This window comes from Triticum urartu, chromosome 1A (genome assembly GCF_056163025.1).
Source record: "Triticum urartu cultivar PI428250 chromosome 1A, HENAU_Tu73, whole genome shotgun sequence".
NCBI lineage: Eukaryota > Viridiplantae > Streptophyta > Magnoliopsida > Poales > Poaceae > Triticum > Triticum urartu.
Genome location: NC_141873.1, coordinates 374,602,278 through 374,614,694, shown reverse-complemented (window position 1 = coordinate 374,614,694; position 12,417 = coordinate 374,602,278). Strand labels below are relative to the sequence as shown.

The following is a 12,417-nucleotide window of genomic DNA, read 5'->3' as shown; positions in this document are numbered from 1 at the left end:
GGAGTTGGAATGAAAGTTTTGATAGTGTGATCAAAGCATATGGTTTTATACAGACTTTTGGAGAAGCCTGTATTTACAAGAAAGTGAGTGGGAGCTCTGTAGCATTTCTAATATTATATGTGGATGGCATATTGTTGATTGGAAGTGATATATAATTTCCGGATAGCATAAAAGGATACTTGAATAAGAGTTTTTCAATGAAAGACCTCGGTGAAGCTACTTATATATTGGGCATCAAGATCTATAGAGATAGATCAAGACGCATAATTGGACTTTCACAAAGCACATACCTTGATAAAGTTTTGAAAAGGTTCAAAATGGATCAAGCAAAGAAAGGGTTCTTGCCTGTGTTACAAGGTGTGAAGTTGAGTCAGACTCAATGCCCGACCACTGCAGAAGATAGAGAGAAAATGAAAGATGGTCCCTATGATTCAGCCATAGGCTCTATCATGTATGCAATGCTGTGTACCAGACCTGATTTGTGCCTTGCTATTAGTTTAGCAGGGAGGTACCAAAGTAATCTAGGAGTGGATCACTGGACAGCGATCAAGAACATCCTGAAATACCTGAAAAGGACTAAGGATATGTTTCTCGTTTATGGAGGTGACAAAGAGCTCGTCGTAAATGGTTACATCGATGCAAGCTTTGACACTGATCCGGATGACTCTAAGTCACAAACTGGATACGTGTTTTTATTGAACGGTGGAGTTGTCAGTTGGTGCAGTTCTAAGCGTCGTGACGGGATCTACGTGTGAAGCAGAGTACATAGCTGCTTCGGAAGCAGCAAATGAAGGAGACTGGATGAAGGAGTTCATATCCGATCTAGGTGTCATACCTAGTGCATCGGGTCCAATGAAAATCTTTTGTGACAATACTGGTGCAATTGCCTGGGCAAAGGAATCCATATTTCACAAAAGAACCAAGCACATCAAGAGACGCTACAATTCCATCCGCGATCAAGTCAAGGAGGGAGACATAGGGATTTGCAAGATACATACGGATCTGAATGTCACAGGCCCGTTGACTAAGCCTCTCTCACGAGCAAAACATGATCAACACCAAGACTCCATGGGTGTTAGAATCATTACTGTGTAATCTATATTATTGACTCTAGTGCAAGTGGGAGACTGAAGGAAATATGCCCTAGAGGCAATAATAAATATTTTCTTATATCATGATAAATGTTTATTATTAATGCTAGAATTGTATTAACCGGAAACTTAGTACATGTGTGAATACATAGACAAATAGAGTGTCACTAGTTTGCCTTTACTTGACTAGCTCGTTGAATCAATGATGGTTATGTTTCCTAACCATAGACATGAGTTGTCATTTGATTAACAGGATCACATCATTAGAGAATGATGTGATTGACTTGACCCATCCGTTAGCTTAGCACGATGATCGTTTAGTTTGTTGCTATTGCTTTTTCATGACTTATACATGTTCCTATGACTATGAGATTATGCAACTCCCGAGTACCGGAGGAACACTTTGTGTGCTACCAAACGTCACAACGTAACAGGGTGATTATAAAGGTGCTCTATAGGTGTCTCCGATGGTGCTTGTTGAGTTGGCATAGATCGAGATTAGGATTTGTCACTCCGATTGTCGGAGAGGTATCTCTGGGCCCTCTCGATAATGCACATCACTATAAGCCTTGCAAGCATTGTGACTAATGAGTTAGTTGTGGGATGATGCATTACGGAACGAGTAAAGAGACTTGCCGATAACGAGATTGAACTAGGTATGAGGATACCGACGATCGAATCTCGGGCAAGTAACATACCGATGACAAAGGGAACAACGTATGTTGTTATGCGGTTTGACCGATAAAGATCTTCGTAGAATATGTAGGAGCCAATATGAGAATCCAGGTTCCGCTATTGGTTATTGACCGGAGGTGAGTCTCGGTCATGTCTACATTGTTCTCGAACCCGTAGGGTCCGCACGCTTAACGTTCGGTGATGATCGGTATTATGAGTTTATGTGTTTTGACGTACCGAAGGTAGTTCGAAGTCCCGGATATGATCACGGACATGACGAGGAGTCTCAAAATGGTCGAGACATAAAGATCGATATATTGGATGACTATGTTTGGACTTAGGAAGGGTTCCGGACAAGTTCAGACAAATACCGGAGTACTGAGGGGGTTACCGGAACCCCCCGGTGAGTGTAATGGGCCTATTGGGCCTTAGTGGAGAAGAGGAGGGGCGGCCAGGGCAGGCCGCGCGCCCCCTCTCCCTCTAGTCCGAATTGGACAAGGAGGGGGGCGCCCCCCTTTCCTTCCCCCTCTCTACTCCTTCCCTCTCTCCTACTCCTACTCTTGGAAGGGTTGGAGTCCTACTCCCGGTGGGAGTAGGACTCCCCTTGGGGCGTGCCTAGGAGGGTCGGCCTCTTCCCCTCCTCCACTCCTTTATATACGGGGGAGGAGGGCACCCCATAGACACACAAGTTGATCAGCTGATCTTTTAGCCGTGTGCGGTGCCCCCCTCCACCATAATCCACCTCGGTCATATTGTAGCGGTGCTTAGGCGAAGCCCTGCGTCGGTAGCATCATCATCACCGTCATCACGTCGTCGTGCTGATGGAACTCTCCCTCGAAGCTCTGCTGGATCGGAGTTCGTGGGACATCACCGAGCTGAACGTGTGCTGAACTCGGAGGTGCCGTACGTTCAGTACTTGGATCGATCAGATCGTGAAGACGTACGACTACATCAACCACGTTCTTATAACGCTTCCGCTTACGGTCTACGAGGGTACATGGACGACACTCTCCCCTCTCGTTGCTACGCATCACCATGATCTTGCGTGTGCGTAGGAATTTTTTTGAAATTACTACGTTCCCCAACAGATAGAACCATCATGTCTCCTCAAGATCATCCCTGCCGTTGTCGTGCCATCAGCCGAAGAGAATGCTCCATCAACGGAAAGTGCCACCCGGTTCGCCGGCGATGGAGGCCAAGGAAAAACCTTGGTGAACACACTGGCTTGAACGCTCTGGACGTCCTCCTTCACTGGCATTTTTCCTTTAATAATATCCTCTATGCTAAACCTCATAGATAAGGCAAGAGAGTTCATATAGCTCGGAAGATAATCCGCCGAAATAGCAGGGGCCAATGCCACGATCCGTTTTCTATGCTCCACTCCACGTGTGCAACTACCCACTTATTCAGCTAACTAACTCACCGATTCTCACGGTTGCAGCAAACTAAATGACATGTCAGGTCACCTGACTCAACCTGATGCAATCCGTCACGCTTCTGCTGCCTCCCACGACATCACAACATCTCGCCCTCTTACAACATCGCATGGTAGCTTGGCATCTCGTCTCTCCCCATGCTGAGTTGAAGCTTCACCTGACAAACAGCGCCCTAGACCATCTAACTAAATGCAAAACTCGAAACTAAACATGTTGATACATCATGACAAGAGTAGTGCTAACAACTTTTTAGTTTTATTTTATCTATATGTTGCCTGTATTTTCATTGTGTCCACTCAAAGAAAGGGTTTCAACTGTGTCGTGAAAAATAGATAATACATGTAAGCTCTTTTAACAACCTTACTAATTGTTATGAGCCGTCAAAATTTTATGATCTAACCGCAAGGAATAGTTGTGGTGGCCTGTTGGTATTTCTGGTGGATATGAAGACAAACAACTCATCGGGCAATCATTCTACCCATCCACCGATGCTTAATTTTTATCTTCTCGATCATTGCCAACAATATGCGCCACCTAAAGAAGATTAGAGGAAGGGCTAATGATCTGATGATTCTTTTTTTGGGAAAAACTTCGGATCTATTCATCAAACATCACGGCAGTACAAACAATATAATAAGCAATAGACATTACATCCATATCTATAGACCATCTAGCAACAACTACAAGCACTGAAGTGAGCCGAAGGCGTGCCGCCGTTATCTCCCCTCCTTCACCGGAGCCGGGCAAACCTTTTTGTCATAGAGAGTCGGAAAGTCGTCGTGCTAAGACCCCAAAGGACCAGCACACCAGAACATCAACCAAAAACTGATGAAGAGGGGCATAGATCATAAGGATCCCGAAGACATACAAACACGGACAAGCGAAGACCGGATCCAAGCAGATCCATCGAAGACAAACGCCAACATAATCCCACAAGATCCACCAGAGACACGCCTCCAAACACCCTCCGACAACGCTAGACGCACCACCGAGATGGGGCTGAGCGGGGAAGACCTTATTCCTTCTTCAGGGAGCTGTCACGCACCTCATCTTCCTGAGTCGGACACAAACCCTAAGCAACCTAAAAAACCTAAAAACAGACTCTGAGCCCTCCCATCGGCGTATGCCTGGATCTACCACGCCTTCGTGGCCCTAAGGCCATAGGAGACGAGGAAGATCAGTAGTGGCACCGGCGGGAGGCGGAGAAACCCTATCGTGGGTCTCGCTTGAAAGGAGGGGAGGAACCATTTCATGAGATGAAAAGTTCTCTTGATCAGGTGATTCAATGGTCCAAACTTGACGTGGGTTTTGTAAAACTCAATGTGGATGCCGCATTTCAAATTGATGAATGCAATGGTGCGGTTGGAGCTATTCTCGGGGACATGAATGAAAAATTAATCGCATCCTCCATCTAGATATTATCACATGTACCTTCGGTTACTACGACTGAAGCTCTAGACATACGCCACGGTCTCCCGTTGGCTTCACATATTGGATGTAACTCAGTTCAAGTTGAGTCGGATAACATTAAGGTAATTGATGCTTGAATTCATCGTGATCAATGATGGAATGAAGCTCATGTTATACATGTACATTTTGTTGATATTGGTAGAGAAACTGGAAGTGTGAGATTTGAACACTGGCCAAGGGAAGCTAACGGTGCCCCTCACGAGATTGCTACATATAACTATTATATTAAAAATGTGGTTTGTAATGTAATTGGGTTGATGAACCCTTTTTATTTTTGTTTCCTAAACTTGTAAACGATGTATCTAAGCAATGAGTAAAGTAGACGATGAAGGCTTACACTAAAACAAAATACGAGTATTAACAACGGAATTGGGGTTGGATAAAAGAGGATATTGTTAAGGGTGTTTAGCAGTTTTTTATTTCTGGAAAAATGCATGAGGGGATTAATGATACAACTATTGTTCACATCCCAAAAGTTAAGAATCCACAATCAATTAAGGATTTCAGGCCGATCAGTTTGTACAATGTTATCTACAAGATTGTCTCCAAGTGTCTTGTAACCAAACCGCGTCCTCTCTTTTTGGTATTATATCCCCTATTAAAAGCATGTATATTTTTGGAAAGCTTAATTTCTGATAATGCTCTCATAGCTTTTGAATGTGTGCATTCTTTGAGTACGCTTAAAGATTTAAGAGGGAAATTTTCTACTTATAAATTGGATTTGGCTAAAGCTTACGACCATGTGGATTGGCATTTCTTGCAATGTGTGATGGGGCTTTGGGCTTTGCACCATGTTGGATTAATTGGATTATGACGTGTGTTACATCGATGAAATTTGGCGTTTAATTGGTTAATTATTGGAGTCGTTTTCACCTACTCTAGGGCTCGGGCAGGTATATCGGTTATCTCCATATTTATTCCTATTTGTAGCTAAGGCACTTTCTTTGCTGCTTAATGATGCTTGTGCCAGGGGTGCTCTTAAGGAATTTTTTTTGAATAGACAAGCTCCTGGTATTTCTCACTTGTGTTCGTAGATGACAGTCTTTCAAGGTCAACATTGATTATGCATTAGCCATTAAAAATATTCTGACGGTGTATGAGAAAGGGACTGGGCAATTATTAAGTAATTGTTCCATGTTGTTTGGGAAAAGGTGTGGCTTGAAGAATCAAGTGGCTACAATGGTAATTTTAAAAATTACGATGTATGGGTTTAAGGATAAATATCTTGGATTGTCGGTCCTAGAGGGAAGAATGAATGCTGGTAATGTTTCAATCCACTAACGAAAAGGTGTTGAAAAGGCTCTCAGTCTGGATTGAAAAGTATGCTTCTTGTGGGGCTAAGGAAGATTTAGTAAATCAGTCATTCATGCCCTACTTGTGTATTCTATGGGAATATTCAAACTTCCGGCTTCCCTTTGTGAGGAGCTATCCTAGATTATTAGGATTTTTTTGTGGGGAGATGAGAACGATAGAAGGAAAACACATTGCTTAGTGTGGGACAAATTAACAAGGCCTAAAGGTAATGGTGGCATAGGATTTCGTGATCTCAGATTATTTAACCAAGCTTTATTGGTTAAACCGGCGTTGCGTTTGTGCAGAGCTGATGAAGGCAAAGTATTATCCTTGAGATTATATTCTTAATAAAGTGTTTCCGCATTATGCATCTGTGACTTGGAAATGTATTATGCATGGGCTACATATGTTAAATAAGGGTGTAATTTGACGGGTGTATAATGGAAGCAACATTAATATTTGGTGGGATAATTGATTACAAGGAGCTCTGACCTAAAAACTTTAGCTAAAAGGCATAATACTAGGTTGAAGTGGGTCTCTGATTTATTCTTCAGCCGAGGGAAATGTTGGGATGAAAATTGGTTAAGTATCTTTTCTATCCCCACGATGCAGAGAGGATTCTAAAGATTCGTATTCACACCTCTGGGGGTGGAGATTTTATTTGTGTGGCACTATAAGAAAAGCAGTATATTATTCTTAAAAGTGTGTACAATTTTGCGCTTAATTTGATGGATACTAAGGACACATTGGGCCAATCTAGTAGCGATCCAAATGGGGTAAACAAGGCTTTGAAATTTAATTTGGAAGGCTAATATTCTCTAGAAGATCAGGATTTCTGCATGGTGTCCCGCAGTCTATAGCTTGGCGGTCCAAATTAATAGTTAAACACCACCAGACTATTTCAGGTAGTCTATTCGTCTAGGTGCATAAGTCACCTTACGAAAACCAAATAATCCCAAAACACTTAGGTGCGATGCATTAACTTCCACCTCGTTTCTTGTTTCTTGACATATCAACCAATAAGAGATGTGGGGCGTGCATGTTTTCAATGACTCGAGACTACCAAACACGACATGCAGTGGTTAGTTCATTGCATACAATGCTATTGATTAGCAAATAAACATTAAGTTCTCTTGTTTTCCCCTCTTTCTTGGTCATGATGCACAACCTAAGACGACTTATTCACCTAGACAGAGGGAGTATGCGCTTTATTTATGGTGTAGAAGATGAAAGCACTTTTCATGCACTCCTAAGTTGTTCAAAGGCTCGTGCTTTGTGATTGGCTTTGAGAGATTCATGGAATATTCTTGATGAAGATATTTCAATTCTCGGGACCGAATCAGTTGAGCTTGCATCAACGAGAGCAAATCTTGTTTCTCTTCTGGCGGGCCTTGCATTTGAGAAATGATTTAATTTTTGAGAAGGGGAAGGAATCCATTATTGTCTTTGTAAATTTTGTCGCCTAAGTTGGTCCTCTTTCGCGCCCTGTCATGATATTATTGAGTTGGATTTACATTAACAAAGGTAAGAGAAGGTGGGAGGGGTTATAGCAGCACATTAGACCGTTTAAAGATCATGTATGGTGGAAACCTCCCACTGCCGATTTTATCAAGAGCAATGTCGACACCAGCTTTGTGGCGAGTATTAATGCGGTCAATGTGTGGGTGGTTGCTAGAAACTCCTCTGGCATAGTTATCATCTCCTCGTGGGACTTTTTTGATCAGTGTATCACCGTGAATGAAGTTGAGCTTTGTGCTTGGTATTACCCTCCACCAGTCTATTATTTTGGAGACTGACTGTGCTTTTGTATATTCTTGCTTGCAAATGAGAAGCTTAGTAGGTCTCCCCTTGTTGACCTGAAGAAAGAGGCCTTGAGTATCTTCAGGCATATGCGGGATTTTAAAATTGTGAAAAATAATCAGCTTGCCAATAAGGTGGCACACGAGATTGCGAAGTTTAGCTTTATTAGCAGCCCCGATGGATTCCTCTTAATAGTGTTCCGCTTTGCGTGGCTAATTTTATAATGAATGATTGCAATAATCTTTTGTTAATTAATTACAATAAATGGTGTTTAAAAAAACGAGTATTAACTCTTGCAAGGTAAGACGATGTCAATGATTGTACTCCCTCCTTTCCGGTTTATAAGGCTGGTCATAGTGGGAAGTAACTTAGACTAGTGTCATATGCATGACACTAGTCTAAGTTACTACCTTCATAATGCAAAGTAACATGATAATAGTGTCATAGATGGATTCATTTATTAGCTTGTAGACTCATCTTGTCTTAGGAAGCGCTATATTACAGTACATACTCCCTCCGTCACGGTTTAGAAGGCATAGTTAAATTTGCGTGCGTTTCCACAATAGACAAGGTTTAGGGCGCATTGCATTTATTTCTAGTAGCTAATTAGTACTCCGTATACTATTTTTATATGCATGCGTAGTGTGAATGCTATTTTTAAGCCCATCTCACAACCAATAGATAACCACCTAGGTCCTAGAGAATTTCCAAGCGTGCCTTATAAACCATGACGGAGGAAGTATTATGTTACCACCTCACATTAAATACTTGCCACATAAGCAAAAATTTCTTGAAGTGCGCTATGTTACTATCTAAGTTACTCCCACTATGACTAGCCTAAGGCTCAATTCAAAAATCTTACCAACCAAGATAGATGATGAGTGGTGGAATATTTTTTATAGTTTGTAAAAGCACCCAATTAATGCTCTTGTTTTCCTCAAAAAATTATGTTTACGAATGCATTAATTGCAATGCACGCATGCATGCATAAAGTGCATGTATTGGTTAGTTTTCTCTTAATACTTGCATGCAATGATTTAATGCACCTTGAAGTCTGAACATGTGATGGGGAACAATCAAATTGAGCTTTATAAAATGAAAAAACTAAAATTTTGAGATAAGTCTTATAAACCGGAAAGGAGGGAGTATATGGATACTATGACTTCTTGCTTCTAGAAACAAGGAAGGGGATTATAATATGCTTAAATCTTGAAGGTAATAAGGGAATAGATGAATTTTTTTATGTTATACTGTACTAATCAATCGTAGGAATGTATCTTAAAATTTTGGTTTCAACAGAAACAACAACATTTGAGGACATTGAAACTGCACCTAATTTCTGTCCTCGCACGCTAAACAGTAAAATTGCACCTAATCCCTGCCCTCTCAGCGTTTAGCCTGGTGAGTATATGCTGTACTTGCGTAGGTACCAAAATGAGCACGGTACCGCCTTCGCTGCATTCGAGTCACAAGGAAACAGAGCACTGCCGCGGCGCAAAACCCAGAGCGCGCGAGCCAGCGGCTGACCGCATCGGCGCCCCGTCCTCATCGGGCACCTTCCCAGTCCTCCTGCTGAGCAGTGTCCAGCTCTCTTCCACCACTGCGGCATTGCCATCACCCTTCACCACGGAAAAGGCTCCGTCGGCTTACCCCGCCGCTGCTCTGAAATTGCCCGGCGGCGGCTGCGGCGCCGAAGCTGGGTTTTGTCGCGTCGTCGCCTGTGACGACGTGTGCTGTTCAAGCATCGATCTCGCCGTGACTGCCTCCCCGGTCGTGTTTTTGCTGGATTGCCTGTCGTAGCCGCGCGATTTCTCTGTCTGCTCTCGCCAGGGCTGCTTCGAGCTCCTCCCTCTTCTTCACCTCTTCAAGGTACAGCTGCTCGTGTTCTTGCGCCTGCAAGGTTCAAAGCTCCGATCAAACTCTGAAGAAAATACAATGCAAGTTGAATTTTGCACTGAAGCTCTTTTTGGTTCTGATACAAATTCTGATCAAGGAGTTACTTTCTGGAGAGATGTGGCCATTTCTTCTTCTGCCTTTTGGCGCCTGCAGGATTCTTTCAGAGCCCTTCTCATCAGCTCCCCGACCGCTTTGCGTGCCTCTTCGAGCTCATCGTCGAAACTCGGTTCCATCTCGGTGTCACCCTACAAACGTTAAAAAAAACAATGAATTAAGAAGCACGATGATGAATCCTGTCATTTTTGAAAGAAAAAAAAGGTGCTGGAAATTAGAAGATGAGATTGCATGATCTGATGCACCTCTTCCTGGGGAGATTGCAAATGCTGAGCTTCATGGCCAGGACTAGGGAGCAAAGGTGCAGCAACAGTTAATGGTGCAATTTGTACTTCCTTGCTCCTGCAATGCATAACTGAGTCAATTTACTGATATAAAATTCGTAAGAGAGTCTGTGATATTTGGAACTCTGCCATCCATAATGCATTAGCCACGAGAAATCGGAAAGCTACTAGTAACAAATCAGATTAAAAAAGCTTACCTGGTGCAGACTAACTGCTCCTTGCAGACGAACCAAATCTTGCATGATGGATCAGCTCTCTCCATTATTTCTGTCGCTGTCTTGGACACAGGCTTGTCGAGCTTTCTGAAACCGGAAATGAAAAATTATAAACGTGGAAGTTTACATGTTTCAGAACTCCCTGTTCCTACCCCAAACGGAAAAGGAAAGGAAAGAAAACACAGAGCATGTCTGTATGTGCAAGAAACAGAGTTCTGCCCTGACAGACATCATACTTCGAGTAGTGCTTGTCTTCGGCGGCCGCGATCACGAGCTTGGTGATCCGACGGAGCCGAATGAGCTCGACGAGACCGGATGCGGCGTCTTCCTGCTCGATCACCAGCTTCTCGCATTTCACCTGGAATTTGCAGACATTGTGCACATTATAGTACAGAAGAAGGGGAGCTTTTTTCTCTCTCGAAAGGATGAAGAGATTAAGCAAATGGCACCTTGATTTGTGAGCACTGGTGGATGTAGTCGTCCAGCATCTCGTGGGCCCTCTCGCGCTCCGCCCTTCTGAACGCGCGCACCGGCTCGGGGCTCAGCTTATCGGCGTGGAACTTGACCCCCACTGAGATTTTAGGAGAGGATCAAAACAAACATGTGATGAGACCCGCAGTAGCTAGGAGAGCAGAGCTCAACGATGTACTCGGAGATGAAGGAACGCACGACGCACGTACTGATGGGGATCATCTGCGGCGGGACGTGCACGTGCGTGACGACGATCGTGGTGCCGGCGCCGCCGTAGAGATGGCGGAGAGCCCACGCCAGGGTCGACTGCCCCGCCCTGGGCTCCGCCGGCACCGCGACGAACACCTTCTCCTCCGCCGCCGCCGCAGCCTCCATCCACCGGTCGTCTCCACCCGAGCTAGCCAGCTGATCCTCCTCGATCGCCCCGTACGTACGTGGAGCTCGATGTCTCGCGCGGCTGAGAGGGCGGGCGGCAACAGCTATGTGCTTGCAGCCTTGTAGTATGAGGAGGCGACTTTGGGGACGGTGGCGCGTCGCCGTGGGAGGAGAAAGCCAGACGGGGCGGCACAGCAGTGCGCGACAGCGACGTGGTGCAAGTAGGCGACGGAGCCATTGGTCAACTCGATCCAAGCCTCGTTCTCAAGAGCTCGGCCTTGCTCCTTCCGGATCACGTAAACAAATGCGTTCCACGGATTAGTCGCCGGGTTTCAAATTCCGATCGACCGGAATCTTACATGGCGGGAGCTAAAAGATGCCGGGAATCTAAGCAACATACACTGAACCTGAACTCCTGCTTGGTCTGTTGGTGCAACTGGGGTTGTGCCATACACTGCATCTCTTCTTTTTCTATGGATTAGTGATGAAGAAATGGTAAAGGCTGTTTTTTTTCCGGGTGAAATGATGTATTACTCAATCATTGTTCAAAGAATTTTAAAAGGTATTCTAGCTGATCTGGATTTTTCCGTTCAGTTAAACAAATCCAATGAAGAACTCGTGCGAGAAGGACAGACTTGTTAATTTAAATAACTAACTACAGGGAAACGAGAAAATCAATTAAAAGGGCAATGATCCTTTGACTTAGGGCTAATTTTGTTGCAGAATAAATTTATGGTAGTAGCTAACCCAGTAAAATCAGATCATATCGTTTCTCGGCGTGGAAGCAATTTGTTTGGCTTTACATCCATTCTAGGGTATGAGGATGACCCCCGGTCTCTGTATTTGGGTGATGCATATAGTCACTTTATTAATTATTATCACAAGATCTTACAAAGTTATACAACAGTAAGACTAAAACCACCATCTAAGCAATAATTGTCACTACACCTATCCAATTGATGAAAGGGCGCAGATAGTCTGGGCCTAATACTAAACAGACATCACAGCCAAACCTAAACATCTAAAACCTGAGGTCCCAACCAGGACACCTGCCGGGTATGGGGCTGTTGGAAATATGCCCTAGAGGCAATAATAAATTGATTATTATTATATTTCCTTGTTCATGATAATCGTTTATTATCCATGCTATAATTGTATTGATAGGAAACTCAGATACATGTGTGGATACATAGACAACACCATGTCCCTAGTAAGCTTTTAGTTGACTAGCTCGTTGATCAATAGATGGTTACGGTTTCCTGACCATGGACATTGGATGTCGTTGATAACGGGATCA

The 12,417-nt window shown here is 43.7% G+C and overlaps 1 protein-coding gene across 1 annotated transcript; it reads right to left on the bottom strand.

Moving 5' to 3' along the window:
• Nucleotides 1-8,992: 8,992 nt before the first annotated feature.
• Nucleotides 8,993-11,498, bottom strand: LOC125533832 (U-box domain-containing protein 33). Its single transcript, XM_048697173.2, has 7 exons — nucleotides 10,955-11,498; nucleotides 10,724-10,845; nucleotides 10,511-10,632; nucleotides 10,257-10,361; nucleotides 10,021-10,117; nucleotides 9,766-9,906; nucleotides 8,993-9,658 (listed from the first exon to the last, which is right to left on the bottom strand). The coding sequence occupies exons 1-7, from the start codon at nucleotides 11,118-11,120 to the stop codon at nucleotides 9,503-9,505; spliced, it is 909 nt and encodes a 302-aa protein (XP_048553130.2). The 5' UTR covers nucleotides 11,121-11,498; the 3' UTR covers nucleotides 8,993-9,502.
• Nucleotides 11,499-12,417: the final 919 nt, after the last annotated feature.

Coding starts and splice junctions, on each gene's coding strand:
- LOC125533832 (XM_048697173.2), bottom strand. CDS start 11,120: ATGGAGGCTGCGGCGGCGGCGGAGGAGAAGGTGTTCGTCGCGGTGCCG. Junction 10,633..10,723: donor ACCAGTGCTCACAAATCAAG/GTGCCATTTGCT, acceptor TGCAAATTCCAG/GTGAAATGCGAGAAGCTGGT. Junction 9,659..9,765: donor TGGCCACATCTCTCCAGAAA/GTAACTCCTTGA, acceptor TGAACCTTGCAG/GCGCAAGAACACGAGCAGCT.